This window comes from Nycticebus coucang, chromosome 18 (genome assembly GCF_027406575.1).
Source record: "Nycticebus coucang isolate mNycCou1 chromosome 18, mNycCou1.pri, whole genome shotgun sequence".
In the NCBI taxonomy this organism is placed as follows: domain Eukaryota; kingdom Metazoa; phylum Chordata; class Mammalia; order Primates; family Lorisidae; genus Nycticebus; species Nycticebus coucang.
Genome location: NC_069797.1, coordinates 58,806,248 through 58,830,567, shown reverse-complemented (window position 1 = coordinate 58,830,567; position 24,320 = coordinate 58,806,248). Strand labels below are relative to the sequence as shown.

The following is a 24,320-nucleotide window of genomic DNA, read 5'->3' as shown; positions in this document are numbered from 1 at the left end:
TCCAGGTAGGAGTTTCAAAGAACATTTATTCGCCATCCTTTCAGAGGTTACGTACAACGGAGCGGACGACCGGACCCGCGGGCCCTCCTCGACGTCCAAGATTCCGACGTACAAGAAAGCTCCCGCCCTTCATCAACCCAATTACACACCCCCTGCGTTTGGCCTTCTACTCAGAAGCTCCGATAACGTTTTAAATAATGAACAACCCTGTTGTTTTGCAGTCTGAATCCTGGTTTATTGTAGCATTCAAGAGTTATACTGCAAATAAACATCATAATGGCTAATGACTAAAATTACCATTCATTATAAATACCAACTAGGTTAAATAATACTATTTCAATTATCCTTCCCACTTTTGGGCTGTGATTCAGAGTCTTCCTTTTCAGGAAGTCATTAATAGATGAACTCTTTAGTGTGTTTATTACCTCTTCTTTCAACGATTGTACCCAAGACTCTCCTGTAAATCAAGTGAGCCCCTAAACCTCTGCAAACTATTTCCCCTCATCCCGGGGTTAAACCAAAACTTTTTCAGTGAGTTTGCCCCCATCCAACTTTTGCAAAACATCAGCTGCCTCTTCCTGTTCTAGGTTCTCTACGGTTAGATACCTCTGAACAAATTTCAAGCGTTCAAGGAAGTGATCAGCATTTCCTATGCCTCATGCTCACTTGCATACCCTGAATTTTACTGAGATTAATTCAGGAGCTGGTCTTTCGCGTTCCACATTTCTACTTCTCCCACTCTACTGTAAAATAAGATCTGCCCTGATATTAAGAAAAAAGGTAACTTAAATTTACTTTTCCCTTTAAGTAATTGAAGAGTCTTTTTCCTTCTCTATACGATTAGCAAAATATTTCACACTATCTACTTAAAATTTTCCCTTAAATAAAAATGTATGCAAAATTACTATATAGACACTGGATCAATAGGTGCTGACAGGGGGTGAGGTGGGGGGGTGTTAATTAGCACACTCTTTCCTTTCATTGAAATGCAGAGATCCCCAGAAGTTGGATGCTCTTAAATACACCAATGGAGTTGTTAGGAAGCAGTGGTGCCAATTATTATGGTCTTGCAGGGAAATGACTTTCTCCTTGGGAAAGGAAGAATTAGTAACATTTCTGTCACACTCTGGGTGTCATTTCAATGCCACACAGCTGTGAAGCTTGAGGGTAGGTTACAGAAATTAGGAGAATAATTCTTAAAAACAACCTTCAACGTTAATTTCTTTTAAAACCTGACAATTAACAGTCCCATAAAACATCCACATTAACAAAAGAAAAATAATCAACTTCAATGAAAGCAGGAAAAAAAATGGTTCTATAGGAAGTTCAAGTTACACTCTAACACATAAATGAAGAAAGGAGTTTTATCCAAATCAATTGAAAAACTGTATTCCTACTATTCATCCAATGTCTAAAGTGAAAGTTTAAGTTCTGGTCTTTGATTTGCTTCCCCAAATACTGTTAACAGGTGTTGTCTTGATAATTCAGTGATGGGTGCCATACAGATTCATCAGATTAAAAAACAAGCTAGGGCTTCTAACCCACACCCCCAATGACAGAATAAAGATCATCTCTGAGCAGCAGGCAGAGTTTTTTAATACAAGGTCACTCTTCAATATCGGTGGCTATACCAGTCATTGTTGTTAACCTGAAGAAGTTCCGTCACAACCTGCAGGATGTTGTAATTGTGTTTCTTCAGCAGCCTTAGGTTTAGCTGCCTGTCACAGAATCCCATTTCAAATAGATGAGCCATCAGGGCTGCTGTTTGATCTTCAGAAACTATTGGCTATGCAGAGATAAGAAAAACAGAACATTATCTTATAAATTTATTAGTTTTATTAGCCTGCCACCTTGCCCAGGCTAGTCTTGAACTCCTGCACTTAACGATCTGCCTGCCTCAGCCTCCCAAGAAATAGCTGGTGGATTATAGGCGTGCCCCACCATGCCTGGCCTTATCATATGTATATATATTTATTATCTTATAAATTATATTAATCTTTCCTGATTTATTCAAAATACTAAGTAATTAGATTCAAGGGTACAGCACTCCTATGTATGTGACACCAATGGGTCTTCTCAGGAAGTTTGGACTGGGAAGGTCCTGCTTCAGATTAGGTATATTTGTACCTAAAGGAGGAGAAAAGGAAAACCAGGGAACTAATGAACTGGAGAACTAGGAGAAAAAAGAAGCATTCTTGGTGGCGCCCATAGTTCAGTGGGTAGGGTGCCAGCCACATACACTGGGCTGGCTGGTTTGAACCTGGCCTGGGCCTGCTGAACAACAACTACAGCAACAAAATAGCCAGGCCTTGTGGTGGGCACCTATAGTCCCAGCTACTTTGGAGGCTGAGGCAGGAGAATTGCTTAAGGTCAAGAGTTTGAGGTTGCTGTGACCTTTGACAGGGTGACAAAGTGAGACTCTGTCTGAACAACAACAACAACAAAAAAAGCCCAGGAGACCCTGTAAACATAAAGGTAATTATGGTAACAGGGAAAATACATGAACAACAAAAGAGAGAGACAGTGTCAGCACTATGGCTCACCCTATAATCCTTTTGGAGGCCAAGGTGGTAGAATTGCTTGAGATCAGGAATTTGAGAGTAGCCCAAGCAAGAGTGAGGCCCTGCCTCTATTAAAAATAGAAAAAATTAACAAGGCATGGTGGTGCATGTCTGTAGTCCCAGCTACTGGGGAGGCTGAGGCAGGAGGATGGCTTAAGCTCAGGAGTTTAAGATTTCAGCAAGCTATGATAATGCCACCGCACTCCAGCCTGGGTGACAAAGAGACTGTCTCAAAAGAAAAAAAAAACCAGACCCAAAAAACCTGAAAAAAAAAAAAAAAAGTTTTTGTTTTTTTTTTTTTGAGACTAGAATTTCATTTTGTTGCCCTCCGTAGAGTGCCATTGCAACACAGCTCACAGCAACCTCTAACTCCTGGGCTTAAGCGATTCTCTTGCCTCAGCCTCCTGAGTAGCTGGGACTACAGGCGCACCACAACGCCTGGCTAGTTTTTGTTGCAATTTGGCAGGGGCCGGGTTTGAACCCACCACCCTCAGTATATGGGGCCAGCACCCTACTCACTGAGCAACAAGCGCCGCCCCCCAAAAAAGAGATTATTACTGGAAGATGGTATAGAAAATTTTGTCAGATATACAAAGGAGCTGGACGAGAACAGCTTGGGAAATTATAGTTTGGGAAGCCTTCTTGATCTTCCCCCCTCACCCCAAAAAGAATAGAAGCAATTCAGGTAAGAGAAAGGTAATATTCATTCAAGGCCTGTGGGGAACACATTACTAAAAACCCTATTCTATTATTGTCCTCATTTCACAGACTGAGGATGGTGAGGCCGACAGCAGAAAGATTACTGACTTTGGAGGCAGGCAGGCCTAGGTTTAGACTCTTAACTCTACCATTTACTTACCAACAGTGCTGAGTATCAATCTCCTTATTAATGAAATGGAGATATATCATATCTCCCATTTTGCAGGGTGGCTGAGAAAGTATGTAAAGTTGAGGAAAGTATGTAAACATATTGAGCAGAGTCTCTGGCATTTTCCTCTGCACCTATTTCTACTGTTCCATTCTTTCCTCTTCAGAAGAGATTATCCATTGTCCTTTCCAGTTGATCCTTCCAAACCTTTGCTTTTACTTCTTTCCACTTCAGAAATCTTTCTGCATTAATTATCTTGTCTCTCATCTTTTTTTATTTAATTTTTTGAGACAGAGTCTCGCTCTCTTTCCCCAGGCTAGCGTGTGGCATCAGCCTAGCTCACAGCAACCTCAAACTCCTGGGGCTCAGGTGATCCTCTTGCCTCAGCCTTCCAAATAGCTGGAACTACAGGAGCCTGCCACCACATCTGGCTTTCTTTTGTTTCTTTTTTTTTTTTTTGAGACAGAGTCTCATTATGTTGCCCTCGGTAGAGTGCTGTAGCATCACAGCTCACAGCAACCTCCAACTCTTGGGCTTAAGCTATTCTCTTGTCTCAGCCTCCCAAGTAACTGGGACTACAGGCACCCGCCACAATGCCCGGCTATATTTTGGTTGCAGTTTGGCCGGGGCCAAGTTTGAACCCGCCACCCTCGGTATATGGGGCTGGAGCCTTACCGACTGAGCCACAGGCGCCGCCTGGTTTTTATTTTTTTAAGAGATAGAGTCTCACTTTGTCGCCACTGGTAGAATGCCATGGTGTCACAGCTCACAGCAACCTCCAGCTCTTGGGCTTAGGGCCTTAAGTGATTCTCTTGCCTCAGCCTCCCAAGTAGCTGGGACTACAGGCACCTGTCACAACACCGGGCTATTTTTTGGTTGTAGTTCTTATTTGTTGTTCGACAGGCCTGGGCTGATTTGAACCTGCCAGCTCTGGTGTATGTGGCTGGCACCCTAGCCGCTTGAGCTACAGTTGCTGAGCCAGGATTGTTTTTTTTTTTTTGAGAGGGAGTTTCGACTCTGTCGTCCTGGGTAGAGTGCCATGGTATAATCATAGATCACAGCAGCCTCAAACTCTTGGGCTCAAGCGATCCTCTTGCCTTCTGAGTAGCTGGGACTACAGGCATGTACCACTATACTCTGCTGGCTTTTCTATTTTTAGTAGAAACAGGGTTTACTGCTGCTCAGGTTGGTCTCCACTCCTGAGCTCAAGCTATTCACCTGCCTTGGCCTCCCAGAGTGCTAAGATTACATGCTTGAGCCATAATGCCCACCCCAAGTTTTTAGGATTTAGGAAGGTAATGTGTTCACCAAGAGCCTGAGTGAGTATTACCTTCCTCTTACCTGAACTGCTTCTATTCTTTTGGGGGTGGGAGGAGTCGTCAAGGTGGTTTTCCAGGTTGTAAAGGCCTACTAGTTTCTGCCTTTTGTACCTTTTTTTTTTTTTTTTTTGAGACAGTTTCACTATGTCTCCCTTAGTAGAGTGTAGTGGTGTCACAGCACATAGCAACCTCTAATTCTTGGGCTTAAGCAATTCTCTTGCCTCAGTCTCCCAAGTAGCTGGAACTCCAGTCACTTGCTATAATGCCAGGCTATTTTTTGTTGTTGTCATTGTTAGCAAGCCTGGGCTGGGTTTGAACCTGCCAACCCCAGTGTATGTGGCTGATGCCCTAACCACTGAGCTATGGACGTCACCAGTAGCCGAGCTTTTTGAAAGTGAGGCATACTTAGGTGGTGTCTGTGGCTCAGTGAGTAGGGCACTGGCCCCATATACCAAGGGTGGTGGGTTCAAACCTGGCCCCGGCCAAACTGCAACAAAAAAATAGATGGGTGTTGTGGCGGGCTCCTGTAGTCCCAGCTAGTTGGGAGGCTGAGGGAAAAGAATCGCCTAAGCCCAAGAGCTAGAGGTTGCTGTGAGCTGTGATGCCACAGTACTGTACTGAGGGCGACAAAGTGACACTATCTCTAAAAAAAGAAAAAAAGTGAGGCATACTTGTTTTCTCATATTCCTGACCACTCATCCACACCTCTTTGCAGCATTTAACACATTGACTAAGTTCCCCTTATTAAAACTCCCTTCCTTAACTTCCAGCATAGAACCCTCTCCTTGTTTTCCCCTGTGTACATGGGCTTACTCCTTTCAGAGTACTCCTTCCCTGAAGGCTGCCTCTTGCCTTCCCCATTCTTCCTAGATAATTTCATCCAATCACGTAATGCTATAACCTGTATGCAAGTGACTCTCAAACTTTATCACTAGCCCAATCTCTCCCCTGTGATCCAGACGGATACATATCCATGGATTCCCATCTATGGATTAAATCAATTGCAGATCGAAAATACCGTAGAACTTCCATAGTTGACCACTTCCCTACATTACCCACCTCCTTAAGTTGACCTAATTTTCATAGACTGAATATGCACCACATGTACTAAGGGCCTAGTTCCTTATGTTGACAACCTCTGTATGATGACCTTTCAGGGGGCAACTTACAGAAGTTTTACTGTACATGTGGGGGAGGGGAAGTATAGGCCTACCTAAACTGAACGTGTATAGATTCTTTTCCCTTGTTGTTACTGTCTGAACAATATAACAGCTATTTACATATAGCATTTCCGTTGTATTATGCATTATAATCTAGAGATTTTTTTTTTAATTAATTAATTTATTTATTTGCAGTTTCTGGCCGGGGCTGGGTTTGAACCCGCCACCTCCGGCATATGGGGCCAGCGCCCTACTCCTTGAGCCACAGGCGCCGCCCAATCTAGAGATTTTTTTAAAGTATATGGGAGAGGAGTCCCAGCCTGTAGTGATCTATGACCACGCTAACTGCACTCCAGCCTAGATGACAGAATGAAACCTGTCTCTAATAAATACATACAAAATTAAACAAATAAATAAAAGTATACAGGAGCATATGTTACGTTACATGCAAAAACTATACTATTATATAAGAGACTTGAGAATTTATCAATTTTATTTATTATTTTTATTTATTTATTTATTTATTTTTTGTAGAGACAGAGTCTCACTGAACCGCCCTCGGGTAGAGTGCCGTGGCGTCCTACGGCTCACAGCAACCTCTAACTCTTGGGCTTACGCGATTCTCTTGCCTCAGCCTCCCGAGCAGCTGGGACTACAGGCGCCCGCCACAACGCCCGGCTATTTTTTTGTTGCGGTTTGGCCGGGGCTGGGTTTGAACTCACCACCCTCGGCATATGGGGCCGGCGCCCTACTCACTGAGCCACAGGCGCCGCCCTATTTATTTATTTTTATTATTTTTTTTTTTTTTTTTTGCGGTTTTTGGCCAGGGCTGGGTTTGAATCCGCCACCTCCGGCATATGGGGCCGGCGCCCTACTCCTTTGAGCCACAGGAGCCACCCTATTTATTTATTTATTTTGTACAAAAGATTTTTATTGGCGAGGGAGGGATGCTGCAGAGCAGCACCAAGACAGAGAGAAAAGGAGAGAGAAGGGAGAAAAGAGAGAGAGAGGAAAGGGAGAGGGTGAGAGAGGAGAGACAGAGAGAGAGAAGAGAAAGGAGGGAAGAGAGCCTATTTATTTTTTTAATTGGGACCGAGTTTCACTTTGTCACCCTTGGTAGAGTGCCGTGGTGTCATATAGCTCACAGCAACCTCAATCCCTTGGGCTCATGCCATTCTTTTGCCTCAGCCTCCCTAGTAGCTGGGACTATAGGCACCCGCCACAAGGCCCGGCTATTATTTTGTTTGTTTGTTTAGCAGGCCTGATCTGGGTTCCAACCCACCAGCCCCGGAGCATGTGGCTGGCCCCCTAATCACTGTGCTATCGGCACCCAGCCAATTTATAAATTTTAGTATCCAAGGGGGTGGACCTGGAGCCAAACCCTCATGAATACTGAGAGACATCTACATATCCAAGTACTTTGGATATGCCTTAAACTCAACACTATCCAAAAGTCACCTTATTTGTTTCTCCTCCTACTCGAATACATCCTTTCCCTGCATGAATGGTTCTATCGACTGCCTAAGCCAGAAACTTGGGATTTATCTTTGACCCTCCATACTGTAGCACAGTGATCTTATTAAAACAAATCTGACTACACTAATCACTTCCTCAAAACCCTTATCTGGCTCCTAATATTAGCCTTAAAATAAAATCTAAACCCATTAACACAGAATACTAACTATATATTTGGTTTTGTCTTTCTACTCTTCTCCCAAGCCCAGATTCACCCTCCATGCGCACATTTCCAAGTCTTTTTACTGACTACTCTGTCTACAGTGCCCCTCATTCCCTTTTTGAGATAAGGTCTTGCTCTGTCACCCTGGCTAGAGTGCAGTGGCATCATCATAGCTCACTGCAACCTCAAACTCCTGGGGCTCAAGTAATTCTCTCACCTCAGCCTCCTTAGTAGCTAGAACTACAGTTGTGTGCCACCACGCCTGGCTAATTTTATTTTTTAAATAGAGATAGGGTCCCACTATTGCCTGGGCTGATCTCAAACTATTGGCCTCACATGATCCTCCCATCTTGGGCTTCCTAAATGCTAGGATTAAAGGTCTGAGCTACCCATACACAGCCTACAATGAATGTCCTTTCTATCCCTCTTTCCTGGGGAACACTTACTTTGTCCTTTAGGACTCAGTTCAGGTATCATCTACCAGGAAATCTTCCTAGGCCCCAATATGCTGAGGAGTTCTTTCTGATAGCACCGGCAAAGTATCTTACCCTGTCTTGTAAATGTTTGTGTATCTCCCTTGTTTCCCATAGTGTTTGGGCAGGAATTGGTGATTTACTCATCTGTAGTGCGAGCATTTGGAATAGCTTCTTTCTAAGTAGATTTCAACAAATATTATATCCTTCTCCTTTCTTCCCTTAAATAACTTGGCTGAAGTCCTAGAAAGTGGCAGAGGCCAGGCAAGGTGGCTCACACCTGTAATCCTTGCACCCTGGGAGGCCCAGCTAGGTGCATTGCTTGAGCTCAGGATCTCGAGACCAGCCTGAGCAACAGCAAGACCCCGTCTCTACTACTAATAAAAAAAAACTAGCTGGTGGGGCGGCACCTGTGGCTCAGTCGGTAAGGCGCCGGCCCCATATACCGAGGGTGGCGGGTTCAAACCCGGCCCCAGCCAAACTGCAACCAAAAAATAGCTGGGCGTTGTGGCGGGCGCCTGTAGTCCCGGCTACTCAGGCTGAGGCAGGAGAATCGCCTAAGTCCAGGAGTTGGAGGTTGCTGTGAGCTGTGTGAGGCCACGGCACTCTACCGAGGGCCATAAAGTGAGACTCTGTCTCTACAAAAAAAAACTAGCTGGGCATTGTGGTGTACAACTATAATCCCAGCTACTTGGGAGGCTGAGACATGAGGATTATTCAAGCCTAAGAGTTTGAGGTTGCTGTCAGTGAGGCTGATGCCATGGTACTCTATTCAGACTGTCTCAAAGAAAAAAAGAAAGGAGCAGAGTTGTATGTTAACCAAAGTCCAAGCTTCTTCTACAATGCCATGTTACTCTCCAACCCAGACAGAAGCCACCATTTTCATTAGTGACCTAGAATTGAGGTTCAGAAAAATAAAACACCTACTGACCTGTGCAGTGACTGGTGGCCCAGCAAACAGGGCCTTGTATGCAGAGGCAGCGACAGACAAAGCCCCTTTCACCAGTCCTCCAGCAATGCTGCTCCCATGGTGCTGCCTAGAGAGGAAAACCAAATTATCTCCCCAGGCAAACACAAATCATTACCTTCTTATGAGATAGTCTGGGCTCTAACTCTTAAAAGAAAAAGATGTCCTTAAAAGAAAAAAATTAGATGTAAAAAGAGAACATGATTGTTTCATATCAGTTTTATAGCTAGATATCAGATCACAGTTGATGAAAGGGCCAGCTCTAATGCTGAAAGATATGGGCACTGCAGGAAATACACCACTCTGGTTAGCACGTCGGCTTTTAGGACTAGCTGAAAATTAATGTTGTTCAGAGGTTAAACTGGGGTAATGTCAGTCTGTCTACTCGACTTTTATCTCATAGAAAACATCTTCAAAGGAAATGTGATTTTCTGGACACTGCTCTGAAGTGACTGGGAGCAGAAAGGCAGGTAAGTCTAAGAATTACTAAGATGCACATGGAGCTTGGTTTTCCTGCCTATTCCTCTGGCACCAAGGGTAAGGGGAAATTGAGGGGACTCCTTTCTTGTCTGGAACGTGAACTCTTTTTATTCTTGAAACAAAATCTTACTCTATAGCCCTGGGTAGAGTGCCGTGGTGTCATAGCTCACAGCAACCTCAAACTCTTGGGCTTAAGTGATTTTCCTGCCTCAGTCTCTGAAGTAGCTCGAATTACAGGTGTGCTCCACCATACCTGGCTAAGTTTTCTTTTCTTTTTTTTGTAGAGACAGAGTCTCACTTTATGGCCCTCGGTGGAGTGCCATGGCCTCACACAGCTCACAGCAACCTCCAACTCCTGGGCTTAAGCGATTCTCTTGCCTCAGCCTTCCGAGTAGCTGGGACTACAGGCGCCCGCCACAACGCCCAGCTATTTTTTGGTTGCAGTTTGGCCGGGGCTGGGTTTGAACCCGCCACCTTCAGTATATGGGGCCAGTACCTTACCGACTGAGCCACAGGCGCCACCCAGTTTTCTATTTTTATTAGGGATGGGGTCCTGCTCTTACTGAGGCTGGTCTGGAACTCCTGAGCTTATGCAATCCACCTGCCTTGGCCTCTCAGAGTACTTTCATTTCAGGGGAGAGCCACCATAACCAGTCAGTTGGAATGGAAAAACTCTTAAACGTCAGCTTTAGCCCTTAGTTCAAGTGTTGCTCAAACGCTTCAGAAGTAAGAACAAGGAATGAGGGCTTTCCTTGCTCTGGGTACATGCTCTGAGAGACTCTTTTAAGCAGAAGCAATAATAGATTATCCACCTGGCTTCTGAAGAAGAGACTGCACAAGGTCATTACCTTGAGTGGTCATAGCTCTTCTGTCTGCTGCTTACAAGTCCTGATGAGCCTGTGGGCTCTAAAAGCAAAAGAGCTGTTGGTTAGATGCAGCACCCATAAGCACTTAGTGTCACCTAAGTCTCGGCAAGGCTACCATTAAGACAGGTGGCAATCTGATCACAGTGTTTGAAGGTTTTTGTTTTGCAAATACTTGTGAAGTTTTTTTTTAGTGGTTTATGTGGTAAAGAAACTGTCTAGAAATGCAATATGAGGTAACTGTTCACTGAATCATAAAAGTTAACTCTATAATCCTATCACACTAATATATTAGTTCTCAAGGTTTTTAGGTTTGGTTTTCTGGGGAAGACTGAGACATGACTTTTGAGGAACTACTCACAACGTCCCAGTGTTACTGTCCTGATTTTTTTTTTTGAGACAGAGTCTCACTCTGTGCCCCAGGTAGAGTACTGTGGAATCATAGGTCACAGCAACCTCAAACTCTTGGGCTCAAGCGTCCACAGCCTCCCGAATTGCTGGGACTACAGGTGCCCACCACAATACCTGGCTATTTTTTAGAGCTGGGGTCTTGCTCTTGTTCAAGTTGGTTTCAAACACCTGAGCTCAGGATATCCACCATCCTCGGGCTCCCAGAGTACTGTCCTGATTTTGTAGACAGGAAAACAGACTCATAGGCATTATAAACCTGCTGAACTGCTAGGCATCACAGTGGAGACAGGGTTGGAACCTAGTTTGGCTGCAAACCCTGGTCTCTTCCACTAGTCTGTATCTGTGCAGTCTCATTGTAGCTAAGAACAGATCTAAGAGGATGAAAGAGGAGCAAAGAAAGAGCAAAAGAGCAGGTTTCTGACACCTGCCATGATTCATGAGATAGCCTGTGCATACCCAGTTTCCATCAGAAAAGAGCAAAGAAAAAGAGATAAAGGTCGTGTCAGTAATTACCTCCTCTGATTTGATCAGACAATGAAGAAACTTCTGGTACGGTAACTGGTAAATCCACTTCTGGGGAACCATGATGCTGTACACAAGGAGGGCTCCTTCCAGAAAGACACAATATGGAAAGTAAGTTGAAAAGACACCTATGGCAACGGTGGAGAAACAGTAAACAGCACAGCAGTGGCACATTCTCTACAGAGGCTTCACATCTCTGATTCAAATCACATGTCTGAACTTAGGAATCTGGTCAGAAGGGCTGCATTCTATTCCTGGTTGTCCTCTTTAGCTACACTTGATCTGGGAAGACTGGCTTCACTCTGGTCACTTCCCCATTCAAGTGGTGTCAATAAAACGAAATGTCTAGTTTTTTGGAAGAAAGGCTTAAATGACAGTCAAGGCTCTAGCAATTCTGTACTATTAGGAGAGAGCAATGACACAGACACATTCACCAGATAATTAAAATTAACTTCTACTTAGTTTTGTAGTGTATTTTTTCTCATAATGGATTTAACTTCCTAATTATGCTTTGGGTTAATAAGATTTTTTGCTCCCTTTATTCATGAATCAAGAGACCAAAGAGGGAAGGTCCAAGTATATTTGTGTTTAGAAACTAGCTCTTAATAGGCTGGGTGCCCGCAGGTCAATAAATAGGCACCAGCCACATACAACGAGGCAGGCAGGTTCGAACCCAGCCTGGGCCTGCTAAACAACAAAGACAACTACAAAAAAAAAAAAAAATAGCCAGGCATTGTGGTGGGTGCCTATAGTCGCAGCTACTTGGATGAGGCTGAGGCAAGAGAATTGCTTAAGCCAAGAGTTAGAGGTTGCTGTGAGTTGTGATACCATGGCACTCTACTGAGGGCGACACAGTGAAAGTTTGTCTCAAAAATAAAAAATAAAAAAAAAACTAACTCTCAATAATTAAAAAATAAGAAGACATGGCTCGGTATCCGTAGCACAGTGGTTATGACACCAGCCACATACACTGAGGGGTTTGAAACTGGCCTGGGCCTGCTAGATAATGACAACTGCAACAAAAAATAGTTGGGCGTTGTGGCGGGTACCTGTAGTCCCAGCTACTCGGGAGGCTGAGGCAAGAAAATTGCACTTGAGCCCAAAAGTTGTAAGTTGCTGTGAACTGTGATGCCACAGCACTTACCAAGGACGAAATAGTGAGACTTTGTCTCCAAAAAAAAAAAAATAATAATAATAATAATTAGACAGACTATACTCAGATAATTAAGACTAAGTAAAAGAAGTATTTCTTTTCTTTCTTTTTTTTTTTTTGTAGAGACAGAGTCTCACTGTACCGCCCTCAGGTAGAGTGCCGTGGTGTCACACGGCTCACAGCAACCTCTTAACTCTCGGGCTTATGCGATTCTCTTGCCTCAACCTCCCGAGCAGCTGGGACTACAGGCGCCCGCCACAACGCCCAGCTATTTTTTTTTGTTGTTGTTGTTGTTGCAGTTTGGCCGGTGGCGGTTTGAACCCGCCACCCTCGGCATATAGGGCCGGCGCCCAACTCACTGAGCCACAGGCACTGCCCCAGTAAAAGAAGTATTTTTCTTTTCTTTTTTGAGACAGAGCCTCAAGCTGTCACCCTGGGTAGAGTACAATGGCATCATAGCTCACAGCAACCTCCAACTCCTGGGCTTAAGTGATTCTCTTGCCTTAGACTCCTAAGTAGCTGGGCCTACAGGTGCCCACCACAACACCTGGCTATTTTTTGGTTGTAGTTGTCATTGCTGTTTGACAGGCCCGGGGATGGATTCGAATCCGCCAGCTCTGGTTAATATGGCTGGTGCCTTAGCTGCTTGATCTACAGGCACCAAGCCATAAAAGAAGTTACTTCTTTAAATCCAGAATCCACAATACTGGGAAATATGACTTTTATCCCTTTAAATTCAGATTTTACTATGAGAAATAGTCTCTTCCCATGTTGATGAGAAAACAAACAGGTTTTGTTTTTTTTTTTGTTTTTTTTTGAGACAGAGTCTCACTTTGTCACCCTTGGTAGAGTGCCATGGCATCATAGCTCACAGCAATCTCAAACTCTTGGGTTCAAGACACCCCCTTGCCTCAACCTCCCGAGTAGCTAGCAAGCACCAACCACAATGACTGGCTATTTTTTCAGACATGGGGTCTCACTCTTGCTCAGGTAGGTCATGAACTCCTGAGCTCAAGCAATCCACCCTGTCTCAGCCTCCCAGAGTACTAGGATTACAGGAGTGAGCCATCATGCCTGGTGTGAAAAAACAGGTTTTGAAATCAAGTCGGTTCCTCATGGTACCTGGGCAGTGGCGATGGCAGCGTCACCACCTCTGGGATTAGGGACACCGTTTCCAGAGTCTGTGAGGTTGTGAGGATGTCACTGATGCTGTGCTCCTGTGGCTGTTTCTTCCCTCCAGGGCGTCTCTCTCCAACCTCAGCTGGTTCTGGCCCAGACTCAACCCCAGGCTCGCCTTCAGCCCCTCGCTCTAGGCCTGGCTGTGAGAGAGCAGAACTGTACATGGAGTCACCCAGAGGGCGGCTGGTATCAAAGCACTCAGGCAGGATGATGATGTAATCTTCTGAGGACGCTGAGGACTGACTCTTAACTTCATCTTTGAGCTCATCATCCTCTTCCTCTTCCACAACAACTTCTTCATCAGCAATGTGGACAATCTCTTCCCTCTCATCTCCAAGTGGTCCCTCTTCAGAGAAGGCAAATTTCACTGAAGGATGAAAGCAACCAATTTTAAGGCAGAAGTTAAACGAGCCCTCTATGCTATGTTAACTTGGTAAATCCTTCGGTCAGGAGCAACAATTATAAAAGGTAGAGAAGAGGAAGAACCAGAGGTGAAGGGCTGCTGCTGGAACCATGCGATATTCTAAGTTTGAAGACTATGCAAAACCAAATAGAATCAAAGCTCACAAAAACAAAGGGCACAAACACCCAGGCTTTTGAGAAGCACTCTACCCAGCTACTCGGGAGGCTGAGCCAAGAGAATCGCTTAAGCCCAGGAGTTGGAGGTTGCTGTGAGCTGTGTGAGGCCACGGCACTCTACCGAGGGCCATAAAGTGAGACTCTGTCTCTACAAAAAAAAAAAAAAAAAGAGAAGCACTCTGAATCTCAAAATGAGAATACATCTCTTTTCCTCTTCAAAATGATGGTTAATATGCTAAGATAGGGTTTAAATCAAAACAGATGTACTAGCTAACAGCTATAAAAAGAGAGTAAGTTAGGAGGTGAGTGATACACAAACATGGGAGATAACTGTCAAATCATGGTGAGGGGGGTGGGAAGGGTAACAAAAGGTATCTGTAAGTCCTATCAGAATAATGACTGTGAGGGTGGCACCTGTGGTTCAGTGAGTAGGGCGCCAGCCCCATATACCAAGTGTGGCGAGTTCAAACCTGGCCCTGGCCAAACTGCAACAAAAAATAACCAGGTGTTGTGGCAGGCGCCTGTAGTCCCAGCTACTCAGGAGGCTGAAGCAAGAGAATTGCCTAAGCCCAAGAGTTTGAGGTTGCTGTGAGCTGTGATGCCACAGTACTCTACCGAGGGTGACAAAATGAGACTGTCTCTTAAAAAAAAAAAAAAAAAATTGGCTGTGAAAAGTTGTTAAGTCCTTTTAGACCAGCAGTTCTCAACCTGTGGGTCATGACTCACAAGAACTTCATTAAAGGCTTGCAGCATTAGGAAGGTTGAGAACCACTGTTTTAGATCTTTTTGATAAACATTTGTACTTAAGTGTGAAAAAACATACAGATATACAAGTATACTTTAAAAAGTGAGACAGGGCTTGGCGCCTGTGGCTCAGCAGCTAGGGCACCAGCCACATGCACTGGAGCTGGCGGGCTCGAATCCAACCCAGGCCTACCAAACAACAATGACAACTACAACCAAAAAAAAGCCAGGCGTTGTAGTGGCTGGCTACAAAAAAAAAAAAAAAGAAAGAAAAACTCAAATGCCAATGGGGGTCTATTATAGTGTACTGGCTGGCAAAAAAAAAAAAAACAGCTTCTAAAAATAGATGTGTGGTGTGTCAGGCACCTATAGTGCCAGCTACTTGGGAGGCTGAGGGGCTGAGGCAAGAGAATCACTTGAGCCCAGGAGTTTGAGGTTGCTGTGAGCTGTCATGCTACAGCACTCTACCAAGGGCGACGGTAGTGAGACTCAGTCTCAAAGAAATAAATATAAAGTGAGACAAATCTTATTTATTTATGAGACAGAGTCATAAAGGCCTTTGTTGGCCTTGGTAGAGTGCCGCAGCATCACAGCTCACAGCAACCTCAAACTCTTGGGCTCAAGTGATTCTCTTGCCTCAGCCTCTCAAGTAGCTGGCCCTATAGGTGGCTGACACACTACACAGCTATTTTTAGAAGCTTTGTTTTACGTTTTTTTTCTTTTTGAGACAGAGTCTCAAGCTATTGCCCTGGGTAGAATGCCATGGCATTATCATAGTTCACAGCAACCTCTAACTCTTGGGCTCAAGCGATCTTCTTTCCTCAGTTTTTCCTGTATTTAGTAGAGATAGGGTCTTGCTTTTTGCTCAGGCTGATCTTGAACTTGTGAGCTCAAGCAATCTGCCCACCTCAGCCTTCCAGTGCTAGGATTGATTACAGGCGTAAGCCACCACACCTGCCCTAACAAATCATATATATATATTTTATTTTTTTTGTAGAGACAGAGTCTCACTTTACTGCCTTCGGTAGAGTGCCATGATGTCACAGGACTCACAGCAACCTCTAGCTCTTGGGCTTCCGCGATTCTCCTGCCTCAGCCTCCCGAGCAGCTGGGACTACAGGCACCCGCCACAACGCCCGGCTATAAATCATATTTAATGGCATAGGCCAAATTTCATTATAATAAATTGATATTCTCCCATGTTACTATTTTTTGAGACTCACTCAGTTGCCCTGGGGTTGAGTGGTGTGGCATCACAGTTCACACAGCAACCTCAAACTCTTGGGTTCAATCAATCCTCCTGCCTCAGACTCCCAAGTAGCTGGGACTATAGGTGCCTGCCACAACATCCGGCTAATTTTTTGTGGGGGAGGGGGAAAAGAGTCTCACTATGTCGCTTTCGGTGGACTGCCATGGCAACATATCTCACAGCAACCTCAAACTCCTAGTCTCAAGTGATTCTCTGGTCTCAGCCTCCCAAGCAGCTGGCACTTTAGGCGCTCACCACAATGCCTGGCTATTTTAGAGATGGGGTCTCGCTTTTGCTCAGGCTGGTCTAGAACTCTTGAGCTCAAGTAAGCTGCCCATCTCAGTCTCCCTAAGTGCTAAGATTATAAGTATGAGCCACTGCACCAAGCCTCTGGCTAGTTTTTCTATTTTATAGAGATGGGCATCTTTGTTTAGGCTGGTCTTGAACTCCTCAGCTCAGGCAATCTACCCTGTTGACCTCCCAGAGTGCTAGGATTATAGGTGTGAGCCACTGTGGCAGCCCCAGCTAATTTTTCTATTTTTCAGTAGAGATGAAGTCTCACTCTTGCTCAGGATGGTCTCGAATGCCTGAGCTCAGGCAATCCACCCACCTTGATGTCCCAGAGTGCTAGGATTACAGGCATGTCCCACTATGCCTGTCTTCTCATATTATTCTTATGCACCCAAACTCGAATTTTGGATAGTTCTTGAAATACATAGTATTGTTTCTACTTATCTGATACTTAGAATTTTCTGTTATAAAGATTATTTATCACAGCAGAATTAACCTTGAGAATCTTAGTTTAGTACTGCTGTTTCTCTATCCACCGTTTCTTGGATAGCTGCCCTTGGGGAAAGCAGACAACTCAAGTGCCAATGGGGGTCTATGCTGAGGAGCTGTCAACTTACAGTTAGACTCCTTACTGCAGAATCCAGGCAGCACAACCGGCTGCTGTCCCTCTGTGGAATCCAGCTGTAATTCTGCCCCTGAGAAAGTGCAAAAATGAGTTATGGTGGCTTTTTTTGCTCCTGACATTCCAGTCCAAAAGTTGGCTAGCATACATAGTATCTAAAGAAACTAACAGGGTTAGAATTTTTCTTTCTTTTTTTTTTTTTTTTTTTTCCTGACAGGGCTATCATCAAAGTTCACTATGACAACCTCAAAACTCTTGGGCGGTGCCTGTGGCTCAGTGAGTAGGGTGCCAGCCACATATGCCGAGGGTGGCGGGTTCAGGCCCAGTCCCGGCCAAACTGCGACAACCTCAAAACTCTGAGTTTAAGTGATTCCCCAGGTCAAGCAATCCTCTTGCCTCAACCTCTAGAGTAGTTGGGACTCTAGGTATGAGGCACCATGCCCAGCTAATTTTTAAATTTTTTGTAGAGATGGGGATGGGGATCTTGCTATGTTGTTAAGGCTGGTCTCAAACTCCTGGCCTTAAGTGATCCTCCTGCCTCTGTCTCCCAAAGTGCTAGGATTGCAAGCATAAACTGCACCCAGCCATGATTAGAATTTCTTTCTTTCTAGAGTCAGAGTCTCACTCTGTCGCCTTCGGTAGAGAGCTGGGTGTCACAGCTCACAGTAACCTCCAGCTCTTGGGCTTTTGTGATTCTCTTGCCTCAACCTCCCGAGTAGCTGGGACTACAGGCACCTGCCACAACGCCTGACTATTTTTATGTTACAGTTTGGCTGGGGTTGGGTTCGAACCCGCCATCCTCGGTATATGGGGCTGGCACCCTACTCACTGAGCCACAGGCACCACCCATGTTTAGAATTTCTAACAAAGATCACCCTCCCTCCACTCTCAGTTAAGAAAAGCACTTCTGGGGCAGCGCCTGTGGCTCAGTGGGAAGGGCAGCGCCTGTGGCTCAGCTCCATATACTGAGGGTGGTGGGTTCAAACCCAGCCCTGGCCAAATTTCGACAAAAAAAATAGTTGGGCATTGTGGCGGACGCCTGTAGACCCAGCTACTCAGGAGGTTGCTATGAGCTGTGTGATGCCACAGCACTCTGAGGGCAATAAAGTGAAACTCTGTCTCTACAAAAAAAACAAAAACAAAAAAACACTTCTAACTAATCAAGTATGGCAAGCACCATTCAGGGGCCACCACGGTAACTGAGAGAAATGCAGGGACACTCACTCTGCAGGGACTTCTGTCTACAAGGTGGGTTGTGATCTGGGGCAGCATCCAAAGTAAGGGATCGGATTACAGTCTCACACACAAACTGGGTCCCACTCAGGTCTTCTTCTGTTTCCTCCACTGAAGCAATGTTTTCAGGTTTTGTCTTTCCTGACACTGTGGAATATGAAAGAGACACGAACTTTGTTTGTCCTTGGTGTTTGAAATGCTGAGGGGCTTTCACCAGTCATCACCCATGTTGAAAACAGGTGAAGGAACAGCTGCTATCTGTGCCACGTGGAGGTGGGGAGACTTCAAAAAGTGAGATGCTACAGAAAAGCCATTTACATACTAAGATTAGTAAAGGGTAGGTGTAAAAATAAGATGCGATATGGAAAGGGAGGATACAAATGCTTTACAAATATTTAATCCCTTACCGGTAAGTGCTTTAAATCCTGCCCCTTCACTCTCTTCTTCTATCTGCCCCAACCCTGGTTTCTCTATCAAAGGACTGTCATGTGGCAGAGGAGACATGCAGGGAGTCATATCTGGAGAATAAAGGCAGGAGAATCATCAACTGAGAAAAAGCATCACAACAGTGTCCAGACGCAACACTTCATAGGCTTCTTGACTCCTCCAAGGTTAAAATAAACCTAAGTATGCTGTAAAGCCTATTGTAAAGAATTTCTCCAGACTATTGGGTGTGCAAATATTCCTGACAGATTAATCAATGCTGGAAGGATTATAAATAATTATTTGGCCTAGAGGGCTATGGCCAAGACATAAAAACATAAATGTAAAGGAGCAAAGGGACACAAATGTCTAGAAACAAAGAGAGAAGAGGTGCAATGACCCATGACTGTATACCCCACACTTTGGGAGGCTGAGACTAGAAAATTGGTCAAGGCTAGGCATTTGAGACCAGTCTACGTCTCACAGTGAGACCCCATCGCTACAAAAATTAAGAAAAATTAGCTGAGCATGGTGTCATATGCCTATAGTTGTAGCAATCTGGGAGACTGAGACAGGAAGATTGCTTGAGCCCAGAAGTTCAAGGCTGCAGTGAGCTACAATCCTGCCACTGTATGCCAGGCCTGGGTACCAGAGCAAGACCCTATTCTCTAAAAAGAAAGAAAGAAAGAAAGAAAGAGAGAGAGAAAGAGAGAGAGAGAGAGGGGAGAGAAATATGAGTCCTTTTATGGTGGGGGAAACTTGCACAAACTTGTATTATTGTTTTTGACACACAGCAGGTTTAGAGATAAAAGGACACATGGGTGTAGTTTTACTATTCCCCTGTGGGAGAAATCCTTGGCATCCATTTCTTCACACTAAAACACTACAACTACAAGAGTCTAAGGTACAGCACTTTTATGTCTGTTAATAAAATAAACAACAAATTGAGTGACATTCTTACCCACAGGGGTGTTGTGGGGTACTCTCTCTAACTCTTGGACAATATTTATATCCAACAACTCAAAGGATAGCAGGTCCTAGAAAAAAAGACAGGCAATGTTAGGCTGTTTGCAGTACACACTGGAGCCATGTTTTGTCTTGATGGGTTGTATAGGCCATTTCCACATCGTCCTGCATTCAACTGTATCCAAATTCATGCTTCTCTTTAGTCAAGTGAAATCAAGTAGAGTTAAATGGGAACTACATCTTCAAGTGAGCAAGTGGTAGGAAAAAGAGAAAAGGCATTACGTGTGAAGGTGAATGAGATAGGCTGAAATGAAGAGGCAACTAAATGGAAGCTGTGGGGAAGCACAGTACTGAGTTCCCAATTCAAAGAAGAAACATCTAGTTTAGAAACTTGTTTCCATGGATGATCTCATTCAGGCTGCATCTGATCGGATCAAAACAGGTATATATATCTCTAACTTGCCAGGAACCACCCATGGCTATACCAATGCTTTCTCTCTCTGTCCTTGACCCTCCAAGTGCTAAATGTTCTACCTGGGCAGTCAGAAGGTCCACAGATGGGATATAGAGTTCCCTCTCGTTGGCAACATTTTTTGTCTTCTGTGGGGCACAGGTTCCTGCCCCTTCTGCCTGCTCAGACACTTCACCAAGCTGAGTTTCTTCTTTAGCCAGAAAAAAAGCTTCCTACAGAGACAAATCATTGATAAATTTTAGACCCTCAAGAGAACTAAAGAGGCAGGCTGATAATGCCCCTTACAACAAAAACACTGGTATATCTCTGTATTTTTTCTTTTAGAGATGAAGTCTTGCTCTCTTGCCTGGGCTGCAGTGCCGTGGTGTGATCATACCTCACTGCAACCTCAAATGATCCTCTTGCCTCAGCCTCCTAAGTAGCTGGGATTACCAGTGTGCACCACTGCACCTGGCTAATTTTATTTCTTTCATTTTTTTAGTGATGGTGTCTTGCTATGTTGCGTAGGCTGGTCTCAAACTTCTGGCCTCAAGCAATCTTCCCATCTCGGCCTCCTAAACCTCTGTGACTACAGGCATGATCCATGGTGACTGGCTGTAGTTCTATATTAAAAAAATTTTTTTTTTGTTTTGACATAATTTTAAACTTACAGATTTAAACAGCAAATACTTTGTTCCACTCATATAGAGAAACTACATGAAAAAAGTAACAACATAGTAAGACTTCATTAGTATTTAGGGAACACACACAGGGTTATTTCAGAAGAGACAAATGTTAAAGAGCAAAGTATCAGTTCAGCAGTTCTAGTTCCAGTCTGGCCAAGCCCAGACCACTATGATGGGGGGAAGTGGAGAAGCTAATTTTTCATGATTTCTTTTTCTTTTTTTTTACTTTTTATGATTTCTGAAGAATGACCAGCTATGAGTGGGGTCTTAGTTTTAGTCACTCTCTTCCCAACTCTGAGTAAATCCCTGGGATACTGGGCCAAAGCTGCCAAGGCTCACCTCTTGTTGGCAGGTGAGATCATCAGCGTTGCTTGAGTTGGTCATGCCCTTTTCAATGTTGTTAGGGCTCTCTTCGGAGGGAAAAGGATCCACTATGATATTGCACCAGACCCGGGGCCCAAACTGTTGGCCTTTGTGAGAAAGACGCCAATGGGAAGTATACGTTCCCTCCAAAGCTGGGGCGATGAACTCCACAGACACAACTCCTACATGGCCAGCCTTTAGGCAGGGAACCAAAACATCCTTCTTTTCTGTAGAAGCCAAAGTAAGGTTTCCCCACATGAACTTGAGCTAAAAAGAACAGTAGCAAGAGAAAGACAGCTTGTCAGTGGAGCACACTGCCACTTCAAATCACCTTATCTTCACATTTTATGGTAAAAATTACCTTTGTCTCTGCACTCCACTTTACATTTCCTGTATTTTTCATCCTCCAGTGTTTGATAAACTTGGTTCCTGGCTGAAGGTGAGTCCCATCAGGCAAATTCTCATCCACAAATGCTGCACTGAGCATTGGCATAACTGGGGCACAGGGTTGCAAAGGGAACCTGACAAGAAATTCAGATGCTTAGTTGCTTGCTGTTGGGTATGCTGGCTTGTGAATATCCTACACTGTGGCTCAAGAGGCGGACTGTGATTCCTGAGGCTATACTAATGCATTTAAAAATAAGACCAGTACTTGAGAAGCTAGGACCATGTATTAGAAACAACACATTTTCTCTGACAAACTTAAAAAAAATAATAATAAAACAAAATGGGGGGAGGTGCCTGCAGCTCACTGGGTAGGGCGCTGGCCCCACATACCGAGGTCGGCAGGTTTGAACCTGACCCTGGCCAAACTGCAACAAAAAAAAAGCCAGGCATTGTGGTGGGTGCCTCTGGTCCCAGCTGCTCAGGAGGCTGAGGCAAGAGAATTGCCTAAGCCCAGGAGTTGGGAGGTTGCTGTGAGCTGTGAGGCAGAGGCAGGAGAATCGCTTGAGCCCAGGAGGTGGAGGTTGCTGTGAGCTGTGATGCCACAGCACTCTACCCAGGGCGACAGCTTGAGGCTCTGTCTCAAAAAAAAAAAAAAAAAAAATCCAAACCAAACAGAGAGTAGATTTGGCTCCTGAACCAAAAAGTCACGGTTCAGATAATTAAAAGGGGCCATGAATGAGGCTCTTAAAACATGTGGTCCTTTTCCTTCAAATCCAGTTTGCCTCCAATGAATAGTGGTCACAATCAACCCACAGTTCTGAACTTCAGTGGTTTCTAAATTTCTAAAGAAGGCAATAAATCAAGTGTCAAAAGTAACTACCAAACCACCTTTTGATACAGCTAGGGTCAGAAAATGGGAAGTTTTAAGGGTTTGAATATTGGTTGAAATTCCTAGAGAGCTGGACCTACAGTCTTGGCTCCCACCCCGGCCCTGAGCTTACATCAGGGTATTAGACTGGAGCAAGCTCTCAGGTCGGCCCAACGGAGACTTGGGGTTCTGGAGTCCATGGATCGAATTCCATAGATGAATCTTCCTATGGAGCTTAAGCTGCTTTTTAAGTTCCTTGACCTCTGCTTTACGTTGTTTCTTCTCAGCTCGTAACCTTTGCTTTTCTGCTTTAAGAAAGTTCTTATCAACCTGTTTCTGGAGCCTATGAGACAACAAATGGAAGTCTTAAAAAAAGTCCTCACAAATTCTGAAGCTATTTGGAGCCAACAGCAGTCTCCATCAGAGTCAATGTCTAGTTTAGTTTCTTAATTTCTTTTTATAATTTTCATTTCCATTTCATTAGCTTTGGATAATTGTCATCATTATCGCACATCAACTGAAAAGAAGTAAGGAAACTCTCTCTAGTTTCCTGATTCATATCCTGTCATCGGAACCGAGAAGCCAATCAGAGAACAATCATCCTCACATAGATGTTGTTACCTGACTTGCTCCAGAGCAGCAGGAAGACGAGCAGTATAGTACTTTGGGTGAGAGAATGGTTCAGAGGAACCCACAACAGGTCTCCGCAACTTTAGCAGGATATGGTTAGTGTCATGGGCATATGGTCCCGCTTCACAATCTTCACAAATATTGTAGGATGGGCATAGGCTGTGGGCAAAGAATGGCACAGTACAGAAGGGCAGAGTAGGAAGTACCTAGGTAGGAAGATAGAAGACCAGACTTCTCTATTTGCTCCATTACTAGGTAGTTGGTAACTAGAGCATGTCACCTGACTATGCCACGCCTCAATTTTCCTCATTAATAAAATAAAGATAACATTTAAGCCATACCCATTTCTAAGACAATCTATGGGAAGAGGCAAGATAAGAAAACATTTGAACAATGGAGTAACTGCTCTTAATGATCTAATTTTGTTTGGGGGAATATAATTTTGCCTGGCTCTGTTCATCCAAATGCATATCTAATACAACAATATGAATAGTTACCCTCAATCCACCAAGCATGTTTGTGAAAAATAGCTCATGCTTCTAACTCAGAGTTAATATGCTTAATGCTCAGAGACAGACTAGACCCAATTTCCCTTTACCTACTCAGAATGCAGAAAGTAACTGCTCTTTAAGGTCTAGCAAAAGGTACCTATTTACAAGTGACTGCTTACCTACACTGGTAGCGCACACCAACAATCCTTTTTTGGCAGCTGCTGCAAGCAATATGCCAGCTGAACTGGTTTCCTGGCAAAAACAGTGTTTCCTCTGAAATAGGCATTGAGACTTCTGAGGAATAACCCAAGGATGGGCTCTGAAGGACAAGCTTCTCATGTAATTTCTGTTCAAGCTTTTCAACTGTTTCTTTAACCACTTGCTCTCTGAACTAGAATACAGAACAGGTGAGAAAAAATACTAAGTTCCAATACAGAGAAAAGGATTGAAGATCACTAGATCTGAACCCTCACTGTCTCTCCTATAACATAAAAACATAATAAACTATAGCTACTCAATGAATGGACAGAAATGTAGCAAAAACCACCATTAAACTGGTTCAAACCAAGGAATCCTTTTGATGAGCACATTTTCAACTTTGTCCTTCTCTCTCTCTCTCTCTTTTTTGAGACAAATCTCAACTCTGTTGCTCAGGTTAGAGTGCTGTGGCAAGCCCAGCTGACAGTAACCTCAAATTCTGAGT

General features: G+C 44.2%; 1 protein-coding gene across 3 annotated transcripts in view; it reads right to left on the bottom strand.

The window, feature by feature from the left end:
• Window positions 1-213: 213 nt before the first annotated feature.
• NBR1 (NBR1 autophagy cargo receptor) overlaps window positions 214-24,320 on the bottom strand; it is a 47,637-nt gene continuing 23,530 nt past the window's right edge. For 2 of the 3 annotated variants that reach the window (XM_053568916.1, XM_053568918.1), the window contains 15 exons: window positions 23,797-24,008; window positions 23,118-23,285; window positions 22,630-22,839; window positions 21,603-21,762; window positions 21,218-21,508; window positions 20,276-20,425; window positions 19,737-19,812; window positions 18,760-18,870; window positions 18,344-18,499; window positions 17,115-17,192; window positions 13,578-14,001; window positions 11,294-11,388; window positions 10,355-10,412; window positions 8,991-9,096; window positions 214-1,786 (listed from right to left, as the gene is read on the bottom strand). In XM_053568916.1, coding sequence (XP_053424891.1) covers window positions 1,613-1,786; window positions 8,991-9,096; window positions 10,355-10,412; window positions 11,294-11,388; window positions 13,578-14,001; window positions 17,115-17,192; window positions 18,344-18,499; window positions 18,760-18,870; window positions 19,737-19,812; window positions 20,276-20,425; window positions 21,218-21,508; window positions 21,603-21,762; window positions 22,630-22,839; window positions 23,118-23,285; window positions 23,797-24,008 — 2,469 coding nt within the window. In that variant the 3' untranslated portion in view covers window positions 214-1,612. The remainder of the gene's footprint in view (window positions 1,787-8,990; window positions 9,097-10,354; window positions 10,413-11,293; window positions 11,389-13,577; window positions 14,002-17,114; window positions 17,193-18,343; window positions 18,500-18,759; window positions 18,871-19,736; window positions 19,813-20,275; window positions 20,426-21,217; window positions 21,509-21,602; window positions 21,763-22,629; window positions 22,840-23,117; window positions 23,286-23,796; window positions 24,009-24,320) is intronic. The other variant, XM_053568919.1, reaches the window with a different exon arrangement.